Source organism: Agelaius tricolor, unplaced genomic scaffold (genome assembly GCF_023055355.1).
Source record: "Agelaius tricolor isolate 1412-34295 unplaced genomic scaffold, bAgeTri1.0.p SCAF_9, whole genome shotgun sequence".
Taxonomy (NCBI): domain Eukaryota; kingdom Metazoa; phylum Chordata; class Aves; order Passeriformes; family Icteridae; genus Agelaius; species Agelaius tricolor.
In genome coordinates, this window is record NW_027269269.1 from 19778130 (window position 1) to 19802394 (window position 24265).

Here is a 24265-nt window from a genome sequence, read left to right on the forward strand (position 1 = left end):
CAGATTCCACCTTACACATGTATTTTTCCATTTAGGTGCATGCCAAATTACACCCACTTTTTGCCAATGTAATTGCATGCACATCCTGATCCACATGCAAGCTGTGCAACAATCATTCTAAAAAGGACTGCATTTTCTACATAGCCCCAAATTGCCACCGTTATCTGTGTTGTGAACCAAAACGACACAGTTTTCCAATTCATAATCTCTCAGTCTATTTTGTTCTTTTGCTTTAAAGTCACGCCACATGCTGAAGTTTTGCACCATGGATTCTGAAAAAGAAAAACAGTAGTTTGAGGAGATGTGTTTGTCTCACCTGGAATTCTTCTGAGTACCTGTGTTAGACCTGACTATCAGACTGGTGTAAATTTAGCCAGGTCACCATCCCCCCTGAAGTGACTTTGGAAGTACAATGATGCTATCAACAGAACAGTCTGAGCTTTTGTTTCAGATTCAGTCATATTCTCTAGTCTGGATACTGTTCTCCCCAAAACAAAATTTCTCTCCCCTTACAGAAGGCAGTTTACAAACAGAAAGAAGAGCTACTAAATGAAATGTATAATTTGAATCACTACTACTGATATGCGCCATAAAAATTAGCTGCAGTCTCCCAGCAACACAGTGCTGCAAACAGAAGCAGCTTTATTACAGTAAAAAGGAGAGGCAGATTCTGCCATTTTGGAACAAGCGTGCATTCAGCATTTCATCTGAGATCCATCAGTTAAGAATCAGGTTAATGGTCATTATTGCCAAATGGGCTGATAAAATAATATTTATTCACTATAATGTGCTGAAAGCAGTAACACAGAAGATACTAATGTGTAGGGGTAATTTTTTTCCAAAGAACTGATTCATGAATGTAAAGAAGAATAAGGGAAAAAAAGACTACAAAGATGTTACAGAGTGGTTAAGAGGTTTTGGTTTTTTTTTTTAATCATAGATTGTGCTGAGTTGAAAGGGACCCACAAGGCTCATCATGTCCAACTCCTATCACTGCACAGAACAGCCCAAATAACCACACCATGTACCCAGGAGCATCATCCAAATATTTCTTGAACTCTGTCAGGCTTGGTGCAGTGACCACTTTCCTGGGGAGCCTGTTCCAGTGCCCAAACACCCTCTGTGTGAAAAACCTTCTTCTAATATTCAACCTAAACGTCCCCTGACTCAGCTTCAGGCCACTCCCTCAAGTCCTGTCACTGGTCAGCACAGAGAAGAGATCAGTGCCTGCTGCTCTGCTTCCCCTCATGAGGAAGCTATAGACCACTCAAGGTCTTCCCTCAGCCTCCTCTTCTCCAGGCTGAACAAACCAAGTGACCTTTTTCACAGTGTGGCACACAAAACTGCACACAGCTGAGATGAACCCTCTTTTCTTTGCAATTATAGGGTCACCCTGATCCCAAAACAGTAAAGCAGGTTACACTCACTGTTGCCTGTGGACAATGAGCTGACCTCACAAACACACAGAAGGCAGACACTCAGACCATACAGAAATACCTTGACAAATAACAAGTTAATCCATTCGTTGACATTTTCAGTGGCTGCCCATGACATTGCAGACACAGCAAAGAGACAGCTATACAGTCCTTCGAAACACCAATAATGTAAGCCAGGAAAGGAAAATTCAAGCTTATCCAATACTGTGAACTTTCATATAACTCATCATATAACAATCACTTTACCAGAGCCTTAGGAACAATTTTTAGGTTATCACAAAATATTTGGGTATTCTTTGGTTCTAAGATGTAAAGACTCATGGGTTGGAATATCACACAGTAAAAACAGATGTAAACCCCGCTCTTCAACGAGACCTATTCTTTCACACAGCTCCAGCTATCTTTGTTCTTCCTCTGCAAGACAAAATTCTCCAAAATGGAACATGGTACACCTATAACATTAGACACCAATCATCACAGTATTCAGACAAAGTACAAAAGGAATTTTTGCAATGTGAACTGTAATCACCTGGGAATAAACCTGACCAGTTACACCTCAAAGTCAGAGGCTCAAGTTTCTCTCAAAAACAGCTCAAAGCAGCACATGATAGAACTGAGTGGGTAAATGCATGATTATTCATCAGTTGGCCCAGCCACTCCTCCTTTTTCACTCCCAAAGAACAGCAGGCAAGCTTAAAATGCAAAGCAGCTGGTCTCTGCTAAAAAGGATTATTTTGACCCAAAAGGTAGAAGCCATCACATGAACCTGTGAAAACCACAGAAAACAGAGCATTAAACTGTACTAAAGACAGAAGAAAGAGGCAGAGTTGGCTACTGATGTTACCTGTGAGATCAGAAAATGTGCATCTACATTCTTACAAAGTTCCTGAGACACTAACCTCCAGCACAGCAGAGCTTATTCATATTGTAAGATACTCAGGATGACAGATGTCTCTCAAAAACCTGATTTAGTACAATTTTAGGGTGGACAAACATACTCTGGGAAAAAACACACAATGATGGCATTAGGGATGGCTAAAAAGGATCGAGATTTCAAGCAACTGTGTGTGGCTTCTGAGCATTTTAATTCACATCCAAGCAGTATTTTAAATTGCTTACATTTTTGAAACTCATTATATTCCATTTGCAACCTACACAAATCCTTTCCAATCTCTACAAGACTCATTCATCAGCAGATTAGTAACTACTGCAAAGCAATAGCTCATGTCCAGTTTGCATGTTACAAACAACTGTCCTTTTAGTTGAAACAATGCAAATGCTTTCACAGAAAGAATGTAGTTTCAGAATGTAAGTCTAAAAACTCAAAGATTGCAAGGACATCAAAAATATTTTCAGATGCTTTATATATCTTGCTTTAGCAAACATCAGGCACTTTTAACAAAAGATTAAACCTTAGTAATATTAAATAAATTTATAAAAGATTAAGCTTTTCACTGTGCCTGGAAACAGCTGATACACTGCCTTGCTACCCATGGAAGTTCATGACCTATCAAATCTATTTCTGACCAAACAGATCAAAAGAGCAGGAATGAGGCACAAAAGGTGCATCTTTCAAACTGACTTCCTGTATATATTTCACAGAATTTGTCTGAGAATTGTGTGGCTATGAGAAGTTCCCAAGCATGACAACACAGTTAATGTACATGTAATTCCATGTATAACATGGGTATCTATGCAAAAAATCCTCACTCTGTGGCCTCAGCCGTGGCTACCTCTGTCTTTAGCAAAACCCCCAATGAACACCAGCTCTCGGAAATACATAAGTAAAACAAAGCAGGAAAAGTGTTTCAGTATTCAGACAGATCCCGTATGTGGAATACTTTTTCTAACAGACATACCAGCATATAAGTGGTTGGTCATCATGCATGCAGCACTACAAAAATTAAAATCTGAATCAAATTTCACTAGCATGAAATTTCACTAGCATGAAACATACACCAGCTCCCACCACATTTCCAACAGGAGCTAGCAGGGTCTGGGAACTTCCAGATATATCACCCAGATTTTTCCTCAGAGATCTGTAGGCTACCCTGAAAGTCTCCAGCTCTCAGAACTTTGTTATACAAATTTATTCATCCACCCATCCATGGAGCTGCTAACGTTTCCCAAATGAACAGTCACTCAGCAAGCAGGCTATAATGAATTCAACTCAGTCAGCTGGGAGAAACAGGCAAGCCTTCTACCACACAAACCTTTCCTCGTATTTTGATGATATTACATCCTGCTACTTGCTCTTCACAATTTATCAGTTGTTCTCACAGACATCACTGAATTTTTCTACAAGCCTGGACTCACTCCTGCTCTCAAATCAGTGCATTCCTATTTCATTTGTCCTCCCAATATCTGTCACCCATAAGACACTGCATAATATTTGCATTAAATCATTATAAAGTGTTTAATAATTACTTACAGTTTACTTGCAGGGAATTAAATGTGTTTCACCCTAATTGCCATGTTAAAGCAAGCTTAAAGCTCAGAAGGGAGATATCCCAAACCTAAATAGCAGATTACTGCAATAACAAGTTATTCCTTCACAACTAAATCTCTAAAATTTTCAAAATTCAGCATACTTCAAATATACATTCTGCCAAGACTGTGTCAGAACTAAGGAATAATTAACAGAAGTAGAATTAATATTCATTAAATACTACTCTATATCTCAAAAGCTTGCTGCTATATTAATTTAACTTTATGTATGTATCTTATAACCCAACTATTAACAACATAAAATTTCCAGAAATTGGGTGATAAACTTTTTTTTTCCAACTTCTTTTTTCAAACCTTCATTGAAAAACACAACTTCATTGAAATATATAAGTATTTTGGACCAACTGGCAATTCCTGGGGGTTTTGCCAAAGACAGAGGCAGTCACTGAAGTTAAATTCCTCTTCTGAGAAGTGGCTGCTTGTGGCAGCTGTATGCTAGATAAAGTATCACACTTCAAATGCAATTTTATTTGAACCAGAACTCAGCCTCTGAAAGTCAGCTAAGCACTGAAATTTTAGAGAACCACAAATTTATTAACACCAAACTGAACTTCCCCCTTTGAAGTTGCACAGGAATTTTTCCTATATCACTTATCACCTAACAGCCACAGTTTATTAGTCTGATCATTAAGTTGTCACAATTCCTCCAAAATGTCACTGCCATGTAAAAGCCTCTTTGTTATCTAGTATTACCAAGCCATTTTTTACCCTAGTGTCCACAGAAACAGATTTCTCCAACAGTTCTGTGCTGGGTGTTTTAAGTTCAAATTCTCTCCCTTCCTATCCTGCTCACTAGTTTTTTCCAACCAAATTAACAAGTGCTAACATTCAACCTTATGTATTTAATATGACCTCACCCTACTTCTCCACAAAAACTTAGCCAGAAAGGCTTTCCCACCAGGACACACTTCCACAGCTCAGCAGTACCAAGGAAATCACACAGAGCAGAGAAAAAACTGATTTCTCTAGAACAGTACTATGCCACTGTATTCTGAAAAAAAAAATGTATTTTGGAAACCAGGAGCTGTAGATTTAGCAAGCCCTTATGATGAAACCTTTACCTAAACCCACTGCTCAGCACAGATTGCACTTCAAAAGCAGACATCTGTTTATAAGCCAGACATGATATTTTAGTTTCTACATGGTTTAGGTGAGCCTCTTGTATCTCATTAGGACTTTTGTACAATAGTTCCACAAGGTGATCTCAGAACATTCCTAGGTCAAATAAGCATGATTGACAGAGTTTTAGAAGTCTAAGGCATCTTCAACTGAAAGAACACCCACTTGTGGCAGGTATCTGTCCTGTATCATCTATCCAGAGCCTACCAACACTGAGAGCCTTAGAAATAACAAGTTCTGGAATCCCTTCCCCAACTCAAATGCAGAAAGTCAAACACTAAACAATCCCATCCTAATTCAGTGTTACAGAACAAGAATAGAATCATAAAATCATTAAGGCTGTAAAAAAATCTCTAAAATCAAGCTCAGCAATTAACCCAGAATTGCTAAATATATGTAAATTAACCTTACTGTAAACTAACTCCACTCTTAACATTCAGTCAGTCTTTCCCATGTTTTACATGTGCTGTTTCTGTTCATTCTAAATAGCAGGTGAAGAAAAAAAGTTAAGGATACAGCTGAAAAAAAAAAAGGCTGATTGAAAAGGTCTTTCCAAAAGCAGAAATCCCAAGGAAGGTTTCAAGCAACCCATAACAGGTTCTCCTCCCATCTGAGATTAATCAGATTTTTTTTTCCTGTAATATCAATACCTAAATACCTTTAAAATGCCTACCATAATGCACCTCATCTCTGTCTGCTACCAAACAATACCTTCTGACACCAGGAGATGCCGTTTATTTACTTAAGCAAAGTGCTGAAGCAAAGTGGAGAAGCATGCAATGCAAGTTTCAATTTGTAACCAAGACACAGATCCTTCATATCTGTCTCCCATAACAGAAAAGATACTTATAAAACAATGTCTACACTGTCAAAAACTTTTAATAAATTCTATCCAACTCCCTCTCCTTTCCAATTTTTCCTAAATATATTTAGCTGAGCCTGAATTCTGGGTTCTGGAAAGATCCCCTCAGTTTATTGTTTTGACCTGTCACTACAGTCTAAAGCCTTCCTCGTCAAAACTGCATTGAATTTATGAATCGGAAGCACTTATTTTGGAAACAAATGTATCCTTCTTAAAAGAAGGAATTTCGCTGTGGTATTTTGGGTAAAATTGCATTAAAACTGACTCTAAAGCTTGCAGAGATAATATCAATTCCTGTCAATTAGGAGAGTCTGTTGTTTTGTGGGGGTTTTATAATGTGTCAGAGAAAACCCTGTACTTGGACATACAGCATACAACAGTTGAAGTGTCATTGTGAGTACAGTATTTTCCTCCACAAACACCTTCAGTCCCCTAAAAAAGTTGTTCTAAAAAAAGCTATAACCCAAAATTTCTTAGTTTTGACAGACATTAACATAGAACCATACACAAATCAAAGGTAGAGAATGAAGAAATACATTTTTCCTACACCTCTGTAAGCAAACTCACTGAGCTTGTCTCCTCTTTCTGACTTTAGTGGGTTAAAACTACATTGCAAAAGCTGTACACATGCTCCATGCCCATACTGTAATGACAACACAGATATAACACTGCAGTATTATTTTGCACCTGATCTGGACACAGAAGCTTCCACCTAGTCACAAAAACATGTTAACTAATTAAGATACTTAGTTTGCTCCCTAATTAATACGCTCCATACAATCTATAACTTTCTTCTTGAAAGAAAATGTTCCTCATTATTACACAGTCCTTCCAGTCAGTCCAGTCAAATACAAAAATCATGTTGTGGTAGTACCATACTCACAGACACCACGCTAAAGCAAGTAGAAGGGACTGTCAGCTTGTTTTGACTTTTGAAGGCAACACATTTAAGAGATCAGCCAATTTACCACTAATCTCTAGACTGTAAGGGTAATTCTGTGCTTACCAATCCCTGCAAGCTGGTAAGTATCTTTATAAACATTTCGTCTACACTACAAGATCTGAAGCTCTCCTGTCTGAAATAATCACCCACCCAATTAACAAAGAAATAAAAACCACTAAGGGTCTACAGCTCTCATCACAAGTCAATGGCAGAGAAGAGAAACAAAAGCCCTACCACTTCAGGTATGATAAGTCTCCTTAGTTCATTTAGCTCTTCCACAGATTACTCAAAGAATTGCCTTTAAATATCTGCAGATTACATTTTTCTTCAAGTTCTTCCATTTTACAGCAACGCAATCATGGGATTTCACTACCAAATGCCACTCTTGATCTGTTCTTAGTTACGGAATTGCAATTTACATTCATTCCTAGACTCTGCCTCTAACAACTTAAAAAGACTAAAAACTCTGAAAGGAAAAGGTCTGACAGCATGCTATGAACCTTGGAAGACCTAAGTAAGAAAGGGGAAGAAATGAGCACCTCTTTAGAAATTCCCGTGCTGAAGAAAGCACTCACATAAGGTTGTGGTTCCAAGACAATTTTGACTTAAATCCTGTTGCTGCCAACAGTTTTACTCTCCAGCTCCATGCAATCCTACAGTGGCATGTAGTACCACCCACTCCCTATCACTCATACACAGACCCACTGGTGAGCTGGTAAGCTTCCCACACCAGCAGGAAACTCTTCTGTTCTTCTCTGGAATTCAATTTCTTGCAGGTGTTTCAAGCTGAACAAGCTCACTGCAGGATCTGATGAATCCAGGTGTCAACTGCAACAGAGAAACCTGGATCACAGCAAGGACAGCAAGGATCTCAACAGTTTAAATTGTCAAGATAGTGTTTTGAGACTAGAATTATCTATAGTGAGGTGGGAATTCTTTCTGTATTTACAACTCGATTGTCACTATGCTAGCCCAGCCTCCAGCTTTGTAAAACCAAACCAATCAGACTGATTTCTGTTTCTCCAACTCCTGTCCTATGCAGGTGATACCTTCTCCAGTGGCTTCCATGCTCTCAGGTTAAGAAAAATTTGCAGCAAAACTGCTACAAAAACCCAGTTGCCAGAGTTGTTTGAACAGGACTAACAATTACAAGCAACAAGACATGCAGTTTACATGTACAGAATCCTTTCTGCCTGCAACCACTGAACTTTATTCAACTCAAAGCATCCACAAAGGGCATGCACTTTCAGAATCCTGCCTCACCTTTAGTCCCAAGCATGTAAGGAGGAGTGCACAAAGAACCATTTCAGTCTTAGGCCAGAATGATCCTGGGAAGATTGACAGAAAAAGAAAAGGAAGCAGGATATGAACATGCACATTTCAAAAATTTCCAGTCAATACCAAGTTATTTCTACCTGCACTTACCATGACTTCAACCCATAATCTCTCCTCAATTAGCAGCTGGATAGTTTGCATGCCTGAGGTACTGTGGTGAATGGATAAAGGCTTCTTCAGAAGGACAGGCTGTGAATATGAGAAGGGTTTGTGCCCCACACAAAGGAGCAGATCACACACATGCAGCTCTGCTTTGGAGTGCACAGAGCTAGACAAGAGCCCAGCAACTGATACAGCACGCTAACACATTGTGACCGTATATTTGGACCACCCACTCCATGAGGGCAGTCTAACTTTGTGACACACTGAGAGGCTGTGGCAGCTTCATCTTTGGAGATATTCAAAACCTGACTTCATACACCCCAAGCAACCTGATCGAACTTCAGAGCTGGTTCCAGCTTTCATGTTGGCCTTTGTAACTAGAAGGTTGGTCCAGATGTCTTTTTAAGGTCCCTTTCAAACTCAATTATCCCCCTGACTCTCTGGGGCCTTCTCCTGCAGTATGCCTGGGCTCTTAAGTTACTTAATGTTATGCCCAGCTGTAACAGTAGGATGCTTGCTCCACAATGCCCTATTTCATATCTCAAACTAGATACGTGGGTTCACTGGGCAACATCCTGTCTTTCTTTTGCATTATCAAGATCATCTGACAAGTTCTTTTAGTCATTAAAAATTAAAGATCAAGTTCTTCATGCAAGAAGTGGAAAGTGCTTTTATAGGTTCGACAGTTGTAGAGGAGAGACAGGACCCAAGGCCTGCTTCTCTGACCACAAGGAAATTTGGAAAGAGATCAAAGAAGAAATTTAATATATGGTAAAGGCAAATCCTGTCTGGAAAGCAAAGTAACAAAGTGGGGAAGAAGTTGTAAGCTTTCATTGTTAAGCTCTTAAGAAACAACTGAAAATGGGCCTCGCACATCATAATTTCATTTTCTGGTGGATGTAGTCATCCAACAAGACAGGCCTTCACAGAAAGATGCAGGTGCAGAAAGCTGTCAGGGAAACAAAGGGTAGTACCCTTCAGGTCCTGAGTTGAGTTTGAGTCTAGTTTTGTAGGAAAAAAGCTACTTCAAACCTTAAAAGGTTTTTTAAGATACACTTACCAAAACTTTGTCTCACTGGGAATAAGAAGCAACAGCCTGCATGCCAGACAAAGGAGAGTTAAACTTTTACTCGGAGTCTACAGGATATTCCCGAATGTTGTCTGAGTCAGGGGAACAAGGACACATAGTAACACTAGCAGGAGAACTTGGTAAGGCCTCTTCTGTTATTAACAACAACATTCATTGAAGAAAAAGGCATGACATAGGAAAGAAAGCAGCCCCACAACATGGAGAGGCAAGATTTGCATGGCTCTGCTTTCTACAACACTGTGGGTTGGTGCAAGGAATCTGAAGCTCACAAAAAATAATTTCATTATCATAACAACCAGCTGCCTCTGCCACTGCAGGCTCAGCCAGGCTCACTAGTGCTCCCTTCCTACTTCATATTAAGAAAAATCTCAACTCAAAGCAGGGCATCCTGCCTGACCACAGAACTAAGAATGTAGTTCACCCTGTGAGTCTGTTCCTCATCCAGGAACAGAAGGCCCAACACTTAATGTTGATGTCCAAAAGTAATATATTACTTTTTTTTATATCTATGAAGATATCCTTAACCATGAAAAAAGCCTGCAAGGCACCTCATAAAATATGAAATATAAACACTGAAAGCAGTGCTGTCAAAAGAATGCAAACTGAATTCCAAGAATGGAATAAGCCAATTTCCAGAGTAGTTGAGTACAATAACAATGGGGACATGCCAATTTACATATTCATGAAACAAGTAAAAGAGAGAACAAGGTATAAGAGCAATTCCCCCAGGTATTCAGGTAAAATTCCTTGGTCTCACTGACAGAATACACATTATCTTCAAGGTAAATTTATCCATGGACTACTATTCAAAGACAAGAGTATTAGGTCACCCAAGTAATTAGTTATCATTCCAGCACTCCTGGTTTCCCCTACATCTACATTTTTCAAAACCTGGATAGTAAATAGTGTTGATGCATCCAGCACAGTCCCTATGTGCACATACTTTATTTACTAAGAATGTAGGTATTCAATATTACATTCAAAAGCTACATTAAGAGAAAACTATTGCAGCCACAAAGCCAAGCACACAAATGTTAGAAAAAGCCACAACTAAGGATATCTGTTGCACTGATCTACTACCCCACACACATACTGTCTTCAATTACACAAACAAACATTATTTTTCCCCACAGCAGATACCTAATGTGCACAGAAGGTACAGCACTCATTTAAAAAGTAGTGACTGAGGACTGTATTTTCTTTTACATTGTTTAGTGTGTAATCCATGGATTGATATACTGAAATCCTTGCATAAAACACATCACTGTTAATTTCTTCTTGAGTTTTACGTATTGTGCTTATCACAGTAATATGTAAGTCCTTCACAGTCATAATTAATTTTGATAACACCACAGGAAATCAGTGAATATTCTACTGATCTCCCATATGGGGGAGGGAAACCCAGAGATAAGTGTTGACAAAGGAATTCTAGATGCCACATTTGAGCCACCATGATTTCTCAGTTGCTCATGCTGTTCTGATTGACTTCATTTGTGGATCTAAGTATTCAGCTCTTTCACAAAGCTGATCCTATCATCCAAAGTCTGGGCACTCAGAAAATGCAAAAACATGCAATTAAAGGCAATTTCTGAGCAGTTCAATTTAAATCACTAGACTAAGATTTTTTTCTTCCAGCTATGTTCTGCTTCAATTGTCACAAATTTTGTAATCAAAAGGCATCCTACAAACTGTCCTCTCCACCATACTGCAAGTTACATTTCCAGAGCAGAACACCATGTACTTTAAGGAGGCTGACAAAAAAGTAGCAAGCAATTAAGTAATTTAAAATGTAGTAGCTGAAAACAAATACTCAACAAAGACAAAATTCCAAGTATGATTTTGCCAATTTCTAAGTTTAGGTCATTTGCTGCTGCTACTCATATGAGAATTTTATCCTCATACTTGCAGATAATCAAAAGCAAACTTCATCCCTTGACACCTAAGTAACACCTGACATGGTGGAATAGGATGTGAGGGTGAGACGAGCTTGCTTTGCTCAAATTCTCACTTCCCATTCATCCCCCCCCATAGAATTGATCCCCTTAGACATTCCAGTTAGTTTCCAAACCATGGATTTCTCCTACTGTCATGTAATTTCTCTGACTGCAATTCTGAATACCACTGTAACCACTCACTTGCCTGCTTTGCCTTCAAACTTGTTTCCCATTTGAGTCTCCTTGTTCAGTTTGCAAGTTTAATCACAAAACCTGTGTTCCCACCAGTTCCACTCTCCTATTTCCTTCATGAGGGAAGCAACTCCTTATCTAGCAAGAGTTTCTCTGCAATCACTTCCTGCTACTGTTTCTTGTTCCTGCATGTTTGCCAAGTACACTGCCTTCACACCACATTTTTCTTCACTGGCACCTCAGTCCCCAATCTCAAACCAACTTCAATCATCTTGTCCCCATTATATTTGAATGGACCATTCAGGTCTTTGTGTCAGAGAGAAGAGGTAAAACCAATATGAAAGAAGATCCCTACTTTAAATTGTGTGCTCAGACCAAACTGTATCCTCCATCTCACTGCAGACAGAAGGCCACAACACCAGAGGAACTTTCTTTTCCGTAATACATAGCTATGTTTCAAATGGTTTAGCTGTAAAGTTTAAACAAGTCTCTAAGACGCTTAACAGATTATTTTTTGAAATGGTAACAATTTGGGACAAATTTATGTCTACTTTCACTAGCAATAGCCACTTCAGCCAAACTGAGTTCCTGTTCCAAGCCTTTCTGTCCAAAAAGATCCTTACAGATTTGGGGTAAAACATTATTTTTTCCTTGAAGAGCCCTCCTTCCACTGCATGACTTGGCAAAAAAAAAATCACAAGACAGCCTCAAAGAGCCATTTAAGAGTCAGATGTATTATTAATAAGGAAGGACAAATTCTAAGCAATAAAAATCTGATGCAAAGGTTTAGGCCACTGTTATATTAAGATAGGTGATGTGAAACCTATTTGCAATGTCAAAAAAATCCTCATTCAATGTTTTATCAGACATAAATACAACACTTAAAACATAATCAGTACTAAAACTCAAAATTTCCTTGCCCAAACTAGGTGAAGTAGCAGTTTTGTACCAGTGTCACCTCTCTGGCCAACAGATGTTTTTATTTTGTTTCATACATAAGACAGAAAGCAAAGCAATATGCTCTTCTTACTGGAAAGCAAGGAAGAAGGCATTATAAATTAGGACTTGTCATCCATTTACCATCTTGAGTGTCTCAAATTATACTTTTAAATAAATCCTGACTTTATCAGGAAGTAAGCATAACGTCAGGACATCAGCAATTTCAGCAGTTAGGTCAACCATTGAGATGTCAAAGCAAGTAACTTTTATTGGGGGTGGGGAAACCAAAATAATCTATTCATTAATTCAAGACCTTCACAGTACTATCTGGAGCATAACAAGAACCTTGGAAGAAGCAGCTTGACTTTTCACACTAGATTCACAAAGGGATTCTGGCACTTTTCACAGTAAGCCAAATTGGTGGTGAAGATACCCTTTTACCTCATCACTCAAGGACAGTTACTTGGATATGGGACCCAAATACTGACACAGACATCAGACCACAGAGCCCTCCTAGGCTGATCTCTCTCTGTATCATATCATTCTGTGTTACATAAAGCATACAACTAGCACATCAAAGATGAAAATATTCCATCTCTAAGGTCAGGGCACAAACCTAGGAAGAAATATACTTGTACTTACTACTTCAACCAAAGACAGATGCTAAACAAGTCTAACATTGATGCAAATGCCCCAGACTCCAGATTCTATGTACTCACAGCTCTTTTCTCCACATGATGGATCAGTGAACTCCTGAGAAGGCTCAGCAGAGATGAACAAACATGATGTGCCTGTGAAGCTCTAGGAAATATGGGAAGTGACTGACCACAGCTGTGGCTAAGCAAGTTGACCTTATCATATGATGACAAGAGGGGTGGAGCACCCCTTCCATAAGGAAAGGCTGAGAGAATTGGGAATGTTCAGCCTGGAGAAGACTTTCAGGTGACCTAATTGCAGCCTTTCAGTACCTGAAAGTTGACAGCAAGAAAGATGGTGAGTATTTACAAGGGCACGTAGTGACAGGATAAGGGGGAATGGCTTTAAACTGAAAGAGCTGTTTGCTTTAGATATTAGGAGACAATTCTTGATCACGAGGTGATGAAGCACTGGCACAGGCTGCCTAGAGAATTTGTGGCTGCCTCATCCCTGGAAGTGTTTAAGGGCAGGTTGGACAGGGCTTTGAGGAGCCTGGTCTAGCAGAAGGTGTCCCTGCCCATAGCAGGGAGGGTGAAATGAGATGATCTTTAAGGTCCCTTCCAACTCAAACCATTCTATGACAAAAGAGACCAGAAGGTGGCTTTCAAGATAAAGGTTTGTAACACTTAGGAGACTGTTTGACTCTCAGTTGAGTGAATCAGTTGCATGTGTAAATGTTTGTCCAGGAGAGCAGCAAGAGCCTGAATGTCTCCCTAAGGTAACTAAACCAGCCTGGGGGAGTGTATCCAGGGCTCAGCCCAACCTAGAGGATAAAAACAGAATGATTAGCCAAGAGAGTTTTGAAGAGAGCAATGGGCTTGAGTTGACTTAAACCCCTGTATGCCTTCCCAGGGACTGGGAATGCCCAGTGTTGTGATAGTGAGCATATCAAAAGGACCTTTGCATTGCGCTCCAACAGCTCTGTCTATGCTCTATTTCTAAATTGCTTGTCAAACAACTCATAGCTGTATATTTTTAACAACTAAAGAGAACACACAGCTTTTTACAAAAGACTTCTTCTTCTGTCCTTGAAAAAACTTCAATTAAAAGGAAATCATCCCCCTCAAACTTCCCCAGCATTGTATCAACACAACAAGACAACTGACATGACACCTAGAGGATACTTTCAAATCAAGTTCTTAGAACTCGAGGGAAATATTTATTGATCTTCTGACTGCTGTGTTTCCCTACCAGATCTAATTATTCTTTAGACAGAAACTGCCAAGAAACAGGATTTGATAGCATGGATTTTGAGCATATCATTCATGGGTGTTACATTACAACTATTATGATGAACAAAATCTTTGACCCTAATAACTGTATCGGTGGAGTCCAACCCCCTTCTCACCGAAAAAATCAAGAGCACTGGCATACCTAGTCTTTTTTACTTCAGATCTTAACAAAAAGGATCAAATCACTAGTGTGTCTCTTCCAATATCCGTTCTTCCATGCTTTACTCACAGACGTGTCAAGATGGGTAACAAACACAGTAAGAGTCCCCAGCTCAATTCCCGCCCTATACGGAAGCACAGAGCAAGAAAACTTTTCTGTATAATAAGAAAGGTTTCCTACAAGTTAACACAATTAATTAGTGCAATTCAAGCAGGGTTCCTCTAACAACATAAGCAGAATATCTTTGCTGTCAGGTATTCTGCTCAAGTTGTCAGAGCTCTAACACATTCTGCTTCAACTTGCTTAACTTTTAACAAATAAAAAGGCATTTTATCACACTTTTAATCCTAAAATGGACTAGATTTTTAGAGAGATGGAAATCATATAAGCTCTACCATTCAAAGAATAATCATTATAAGGACACCATTACAGCTTTTTATGACATTGTAAATGTTAATTATTTACAATACAAGGAAATAAAAAATAATTGATCATTTCAGTAGTGACATTCTTTTTGTTGTTGTTATGCTCTTCATTCCACTCTTTCCATGCAGTCAAGGGCAGATACAAAAGGAAACTGTAATTCCTAAAAGTGGTATTTCACCAAAATTCACATGTAAGAGTTTATAAAAAGAAGAAAACAAAGTGACTTGTCCATGGACACTGGTACTCCTAGAAGCCCCTATCAATCCAAACACAGGTCTGCACACTGGAAGACCATCTCAATACTGGTCAAGGTTCAGCAGTATCAGTCTGTCTCACATTCACAATCACTGAGAATCAACTACCCATCATTCATAAATGGACTACTACCAGACTTGAGAAAAGATGGACAAAGTCAATTGCTTAAAGAACAAGTGATAAGGGTACTTCTCTGATCACAAATCTGGGAAAGCAAGCATATCCATAAAATAAAGTTTTTCACATCAATACTTGGGCTATCTTCTAATCTCTCCCACTCCAACACACAGTTTGCCCTTCTGATTTACGTGCTGAAGAACTGTTTGTGCAGCCATGCTGTTCCCTGACTCGGAGGGCTGATGAAGTCTAAAAAAAACACCTGCCACCAAGAACACACTGGTTTTAAAACTACATCAGTATGCAGACCCAGTTCACAATACAACTGCTCAGACAAATGTGCCAGCAAAACTTGCTTAGGTGACACAGCACTGGAACAGGGATTGTTGGAAAAGTCACACAGAAACCCCCGGCCAGTTAGACTGTCTTGTGAAATGTTAGGCTAATTTTCATTTCTCAACTAGGATGTATGGAAACACTTTCATCTTGCTTTTGTCCCTTTTTACATTGTTTATCATCCAGATGGTCACTCCTGAGAATTCTTACAACAATTAAAAATCTGGCAGTGCTTTCTGGCATTTTCAGATATGATGACATGCACGTATGTTCAAGATGATGTGCCCTACAAGTCTCATTTTCCTGGCTGGCTGTTCTAGAACACATGCAAATGAAAAACTTCAGACCTTAACACAGCCCTTTGAAATTAACATAATAAAATACCTCCCTGCAGAAACATTCCTACCCCTCTACCTTGCCAAGGTGGCTTTGGACTGAGCCCATATCTACAGCTGGTGACATACTGAAGAAACAGAACAATTTTGAGAAGATCAAATTCACTGTTAGCCTTTGTTATTTTAGCATCAGTTTAAGATGACAATCATTCACATAAGAATAGAAATCCCTGACAGGAAGGAAGAAAACTGCAAGAACACCCAGGATGGTTACAGAGTATAAATCCTTTCTTTCTATATGCATTGTAAGAAAGTTGTCTTTGGTGTCATAGTTCAGAAAAAAAACAAACCAATTCTTCTTAACATACATGGCAACTGTTGAAAGGCACTGTTATTAAAAGACGATAATAAAGCAAATGTTACTTTTTTTCTAGTAGAGATGTGTTTGTCTTGGGTATGTAATACTGGGGTGTCACATACTAGATTACACCCACCTCTAAACATAGCTACCATTCCAAAATCTCCTCTATATAGTCCATAGCTGCCTAACAGTAATGCTTACGGTTTTAGCAGCAATCAGACTGGAAGTGATCAATTTCCACAGTGAAAGAACATCAAAAATGAAGTTTCGAGTGATTCTAAGCCCAGCACCTTCCACAGCACAAAATCCACTTCATGTCTAACCACCTTCCAGTCCTTTGCACACAATGCAGTTCCTTCTCCTGCTCTCACTTGAGTCACAAACCAATTTCCCAACTCTGCAGAGGAAGTAATGGCTGCTCTGGCTGTAGTTAATAGCAGGAAACAGGCCAACTCTGCAGTGCTCAAAAAGGCACCTTGCCAAGGCTGCCTGCTTCTGTTCCATCACTCCCAAAGCCACTGCTGCATGCTGCAGGAAAATCTCTTACATTAAGGTGCACTGCTGGACTAACAAGTGCCAGGGGACTACTGAAACAATCAGAAGGAAGAGGACATGACTATGTTCCCTCTTGTATGATAGAAGACAGTCTTTAGGTGACTTACAAAAATATTAAGAGTTTTGACATTCTGATATGGAAACCATTTAACATACGTAAAAGCCCTCTCTTGCCATTGATCTAGCTGATTCAAAGTGGTTTTTTGTTTTTTCTTACCATTATATGAAAACACAAGAATTTGTTATCCATCCTTACCTTTTTTCCCCCCAGCTTTCTATACTTTACAGAAATCTTTCAACTAAGTCAATTCCTCCATGTTTATTTCAAATTACGTCTAATCCAGTGTGTGAAAAAAAATCAGAGATCACAACTACTCATTCCTAGTTCAAACTAAATAAATGAAGGACAGATCATACAAAACAAAAGATTAAAGACTTAAACAAGACACTGCCTTCTATTGCAAAGTTCAGGCCCACACTGGAAACCCTAAATCAGATGCCTAAACCAGCATACCAACCTTTACCAAATTAAAAGAATATATCTTCTAAGTACTTCCTCTGCAGAAAAAATGAAGGTAAGAGATCTGTTTCCAGACGCTACCCATCTGACTTAAGAAAAGTCAGCTGACTGTGCACAATGTATAACTGTTTTAGAATACATGACTATTACACCCTTTTTATTCCTCACCTAAGCTGACCATTTGGTTTCACATTCCCAAAGGAAAAGCCAAGTAAGTCTTAGGAAAAGTAAATACTTTGTTTTATACTTAAGTCACTCCAGCATCTTCAACAGTTCAAAGTTCATCAAAGCCACTTTCCTTAAAACTATTTTCCTTCACAGGACAGTATCAGAAAATATGGAGATTCCAAAAATCTACAATAAAGGTATTGGTAAATTGCTGACACAGTGAATTCCAATTTCTGCTGTTCTGATAGCAAAAAAATTTAATGAAAATATTACTATATATCATTTTAATGAGGGAAGGATCCAAATTTCCCTAACATTTTCTTCACAGAAGAATAATTCTTTAACCGTGCTGTCCTACAGGTAAGGTCTGGAGTCTGTGGGGAAAGGTACAACTCAATCCTAGACACAGGGAAGAAGAAAGAATATTCAGAACGAAGAGACAACCCATGGGTATGTTTTGTCTCTTGTCCAAAAAGTCCCCCTATAGAGTGGGATTTTCCTACCAGCCTCCCTCACCTCCACCTCATCTCACACTACTCACCCCTGCTCACAAGCTGTAATTTGTTTAGCTGCAAACTCCTCAAGCCTGTTACATGACTGCATTAGCAAGCTTAGACATATAGTTTAAAAGTACACATTTTGACAGGACTCACTGCTAAGACTTCAAATAAATGTCTAAAAAATGTCCTGCAGAGTTTGTTGCATTAGTTGCTATTTGTATTTGTATTTCAAATAAATATAGGAATTGCCAAACTAGATTAGAAAACTAGACATTTCAGTTTGTAATTCTTACATCTGGTAAATACCAAATGCCATGCACAAACAAAATAATCCTAAAGCTGACACAATCAGACATCTCAACCACAAGAAAATTCCTGTTTTGAAGTATTTCTGGAGCTATAGCTAAATCAACATAAATACAAGCCATTCCCTGAAAGAACAACCCCGTTCTTCCTTGCCTGTGTACCAGAGCTAGGAACTGTGTGACCACAAAAAGGGTTAGTGCAACAATCTAATCCAACAGGAAACTGTTCATTATTTGGTGGAGGTAATCTTCCATTGGATTGGCCAACTCAACTCGCACAAATGCAAGATCCTGCAAAGTAGCAGACAGAGAGAAGCTTTTTTTTTTTAATTATCTGAGGTACAACATGAAAGCAAGACAAGAGAGACATGAAGTCCTTTACAAGGCAAGCAGCAAGAGCAATGCTGGAGAAGGACAAGAGGAACACAGATGCTCCACTTGGCAGTAGATTGTCCTAGACTGGTTTAGTTTCATGAATTTAGCTCTTAAGAAACTTAGGCTACAGCTACACAGCACAAGTTTAAATCAAACCAGCCCAGTATCACCCTCCACTTTTTTTCCACACATGCATTCTTGTCCATTCCTGTGCAACAATGTTGTGCATGTCTGATTCAGTAACCATCTCAGCACACTCAACCCACCAGAGAAGCAGAAAGAATTTATATAGCTCTACTCTTCCACTTATTTTTTCTCAGTTTTTCCCTTGGAAATCTACAGAGTACTACTGCCACTGTGGAAAAGATAAAGGAGTGCATGGCTTGGGTAAGCAGACACCTATTCAAGTAAGGCATAAACCACAGTTAATGTCAAAAAATACTTGTTGAACTTATTTCCAAAAGCGTTTAAGCATAAATCAGTTTAAGAATCTCCTTTTAGGCTAAAAAGGAAAAACGAATTCCACATCTTTTAACTTGGATTTACAATCACTTCTGGACTCATGCTGTGTTGATGTATCTAATGTGGATCTTGAGCTGCATACAGGTTCACCATGTGGCTGCTGATATGGGGCTTGTATGGGGTATTTGGGATTTTGGGTCATCCTGAGTTTCAGCTGTGAAAGAAAAGGAACTAGCAGGGATTGCTGTGCCTACACTGTTGGTTTGCTTTGGGAATCCAGCCACACTTCCCATCCAGCCCTGCAGTACAGCAGAGACCTGCCCCAAGGAGTGGCTGATGCTGAATCCACTGAGTGAAACAACTCCCCTCCTTCCCCTTTCTCTTTGGCTATAGCAAATCCTATCACGTCTGATAGACACAAATTTTGTAAATCTCAGCATCACAAAAGCTTCTGACTTTGGCCTGGGCATCAGTGATATCTGCATCAGTGTGCTCTACTGTTAAGGTATAAGTCATGCGGTTTGTGGAAGGGACAATTTTCACATGTATGTATTCCATGGTTCTGCTCAATTTTCCTAAATTTAGAAGTGTCTTTTCCACTCTACCCCTGTGAAGTAAATAATTCAAGCTTTTTAATATCTTATACTAAATTTTTGGTCTCTGAAGTCTCCAGCCATGTTCCTGACAGTCAGCAAATCCACAAGAAGGATTACTGACTCTATCATCTAAAGAAATACCAAATTTTTGAGGTTTTAAATAGCACCCTGTAGTATCCAACTTGACTGTGTAAATTTAACATTCTTCTAACAATTTACCTAAGAAATTGTCTTGGTATTAAAAGACAAAAAAAGCTCCAATCAAAGTGTGAATATATGGAAAAAAACCCAACTATTATTTCTTTCAGTATCATGCATTACCTTCAGAATTTGAGCCTTGAATTGCCAAGCTTTCAAGACAAATAATAATAGAAAAGGAAGCAAAAGCACACGATTATCCACTGAAGATATATTCTCTTCATCAACTCCTCTATGTCATAGAAAATTTTACTCAATCTGGATCCCTCACACAACAGTAGGTAACAAAAAGGGTACAGAATGCACTACCTCCTGGATTTTGTTACAGGATACCTTTTCCTAGGCCAACTGAGGTTTTTAAAAAGGAAAATTAAACACAAAGCTTTTGCTTGTGTCCTCTAGCAGAAATCTTTACCAAAGCAAAAGCTCTAGAAAAAACACAACTGGAAAATTAAGAGAGAAGATTTTTCATTGCTCTCCAAGAGAAAGAATTGTTTGATACAAGACAATTCTCACCCCTCAGGAAAAAAAAAAAAAAAAAAAACAAAAAAAAAAACAAAAAACCAACACAATTAGACAGACCAGACTAAAAAAAATTCTATCCACAATTTTTCAGCATTTTTATCTCACTCTTTTTCAAATGGTCAGTTATTTACATCATATTGAATGAATACTCTGTATGAGAATAATTTCCCTTTTCTTGTATTTTGTTCTAGAAATTTTCTTAATATTTCTTGTTCTTGGACTACACATTCTTCAATATTAGTTTTCCAACGTGCACCACTTTTATCATTTTCCTTGCAATAGACACAGTGCTAGGAGACATTAGACAGAAGAGAGCAGAAAGGTCCACAATTCACACTTGCCCTATTTCGTTCCCCAAAAATAGACAGAAGACAGAAAAGAAGAAATCACCAAGAAATAACAAACAGTACTGAAATGCTGAAGGACTAATTATGCATCTCAGAGACTGCAGCTACAGTCCACGATGGCTGTGTTCCCATCACACACTGTCCAAAGGAAAGCACGCTCAGAGCTCAGACTTTCTGACAAGAAGCTACCTTGATTTGAAGACATCCTACAGAATTTCTATCTGCGATAAAAATCATAAGACTCCTCTGATTAAAAGACAATATAGGTAAACAGAAGTTTAGAAATACCAGAATAAAAAATAGTGGATTTACCATGCATTTGTTTTTAGTTGATTGATTCATGCCAAAATAGGGTATAAATTCTGACCAAAGTTCTTCCCCAGAGTCAGTTTTATGATTCCCTTCCCACATATGATTACCCAAAGAGGAACAAGGTATACATGGCAGCCTCTTCTTCACAGCTGAGAGACTTTCATGTTTTCTTCCCACACAGAATTACTCTAATACAACTTTCAGAAATGTAATTCTTCCCTGGATCTCCAGCAATACATGTTTTTTGACTGATAAATGGGAAAGAGGAATGAAAGAGTTAAAGGTAAAAAAAACCCACTGCAATCTCCTTGCTTTAGGAAATCCAAATTAAAAAATGTTGAAACAGAAATAAATTATAAGTGTTACACAGCTTGACATTGGTGGTATTAGTATCTTCCCATCACATAAGCTTACTATCTACAGTAACATATAGTAAGTAATAAGATAGTAATAATCCTTTTACTTAACATTTCTAATGCAACTTAACATTTTACTTTTCCTTTTTAATCATCACAGGAAAAAAAAAAGCTAGAAGAAAAATAGAACAGAAATCTTACCATTTAGTTTAAATACTGTAAATTGTAGTAATAGCTCAAATTATTTGATGCACATACTTTATCAGCACTGTTCTTTTTTGGAATTCACATAACTCCCCATCCATACAGCAGCATGCTTTAGTTACATCACATTATAACCTCTAGTTCCATGACACTTTGTACTGTTCATTGAAAATTCCTTTTAGATTATTTCCAGTGTTTTCTATTTTGGAGCCAGAACACAAACAGAAGAAAAAAGTCCCTCTGAAACTCTTAAATGTGACCCACAAAGTTCAAGTACCGAAGTAAAAATTAAGCTCCATGATTTCTTATTAATTCAGGGGTCCTGTAGTCCTTACCCTGGACTCACCAAAATGAAACAATCCTCCTCTCTTTTCTGCAGAGGAAAGGTAAAAGTGGTTCTAATGCAAATTAGCAAACTGAACAATTATATTTGATTACCATAATACTTTCTAAAAAAACCTGTATGATGTACATCTACATGATTTAGATGATGAATGGCAGGTAGTCTGGCATACATGGGACTTGTTATTAAACAGTACCAATGCTCCATTTTACAATCTTTTTCCAAGCACCCTTTCAGCACCCTCCCAGCCTTAGTTCATTCTCACCAAGATTTCCATCCTCAATGGTCAGCACCACCTCATCCATCACCAAGGCCCGGAAATCCAGCTCCTCTTCACAGCACTTGGCCTTCAGGGCTCTCAGGATCTCCTGCTGAGGGTAATCTTCTCTGATGCGGCGGTCTGTTAAGAACCACAGCCTGGGAGCAACTGAACTGCACATCTTGGACTTGTCTTGCAACCTTCAAGGCCTCCTTCCAATGGAACTGCTAGACAGAGGAGAAGATGAGACTCTGTTAAGAGTACACAGGCTCTTATCTTCATGATCCCTGCTGTACTAAGTCCCACTTCCTCTGCACAAGTCAGTCCATTCCAACAGACTTCCAACCTCCAAGAAGCAAAATAATGTCTACACCTACTCTGCAAACAAAAGTACCAACAACAGAAACAAATCCATTTACATTCCATGAACACTAAATGCTAGAAATTAGGTCTTGGTCCTCATCCCAGCTTTCTCCTCAAGAAGTACACAAAGATGTAACTGAAAACAATTTGAATGGCCACGTCTGAAGGCCAGAATTTCAGCTTCATGATTAGGATAACTCCTTCTACTGAAATAACTCTGCCCTTCTCCTAGGCACTGCTAAAAACCCAGTGACAGACTCGAGTCGTCTCTTTCCCCCACATATAGAACAGTAGAGTGTGATAAACTCTTTATGTTAAAAAAGCAGACCAGAAGAACAGAAATTCATTCCCACAGAATGTTCCAGGTAACTATTTAGGACTGTTTTGCTCTCACAAATATTTCACATCTGCTGTGAGATATACTTAGAACTAGATGAAGTAGTATCCAGAACACATAATAATGGAAAAACCAATGGTACAAGGAGCACCAAAAAAATGTCAGGACATTAACACACATGAAATAAAGCAAAATCTAGGCCAGAGTTTCAGTGGTAGCCCTTTCTTGGTTCAAAACACTTTTTTTAAATCACCTTTATATATAAACAGCACTAATGAATTCAGGCCCAAGAACTGAAAACACAGTTCAAATTGAAGAATTTCAATAGGATTAGAAGAGATAATAGCAAGGGACTGCTCCTTTTGCTTTGGAGTGCTTGGACAATTTTTGACTGAATATATTTTTACTGAATTATTTTTAAAGCTGTAAACCAGTTACAGGTGCATAAATGGACTACTCCTTTATGTTCAAGAAAAACAAGCCATGGTGTAGGGAACAGGAATTCTGGAGAAAACCAGAATGGTTTTCTGTACCACCTTTAAACTTTCCTATTAAAGTAAAGATGAAAAAATCATAACTTTCACCAATGTAACTGACATGAGCTCCTAGCAGAACTGAACTCTGAGATAGAAACAGAAATTTTGCCTGGTAGTCATGACTGCTGTCAGCAGACAATGTAAATATAAAACCACCTTTAGTATATAATTGCTATCACTTGGTATTACAAAGAATTTTAGTTTCTGCAGCAGGTCTTAGGACAAAGGATTGTTTAGTTACAACCTTAAGAAACAGCTAGGTTTTTCTAGTATTAAAAAACTTTTTTTTTCAACCACAACAACCTTTTCTTAATAAGAAAACAAAATTTTAAGTGGACATTTTTATTCCTGGTACTGAGAACCATAGTAACAACACACAAAGACTGTGACTTTTTTTTCATTGATTTAGTAAATGAGGTGCAACAATAAAGCCAAGAACTACAGTTCTTCATACTAACAGACTGGAAAAAGGCAGAAGCTATGGAAACACGATCACAGATCCAGACCAGCCCGTCAATGCAGTCAAGATGTTCAAGGTAAAGCAGGAAAAAGAGCATTTGCTCTCCGCAGAAAAATGGTTGTGGGAGGTTATAAGGAGTATCTTTTGATCTCTTCAAGAACCTCTT

General features: G+C 38.5%; 1 protein-coding gene across 7 annotated transcripts in view; it reads right to left on the reverse strand.

The window, feature by feature from the left end:
- Positions 1-24265, reverse strand: part of RIMKLB (ribosomal modification protein rimK like family member B) — a 50628-nt gene that overhangs the window by 20073 nt on the left and 6290 nt on the right. For 4 of the 7 annotated variants that reach the window (XM_071432993.1, XM_071432994.1, XM_071432992.1 and 1 more), the window contains exon 3: positions 22410-22630. In XM_071432993.1, coding sequence (XP_071289094.1) covers positions 22410-22584 — 175 coding nt within the window. In that variant the 5' untranslated portion in view covers positions 22585-22630. Of the gene's footprint in view, positions 1-8131; positions 8197-22409; positions 22631-24265 lie in introns of those variants that run through there. The other 3 variants (XM_071432998.1, XM_071432996.1, XM_071432999.1) reach the window with 2 other exon arrangements.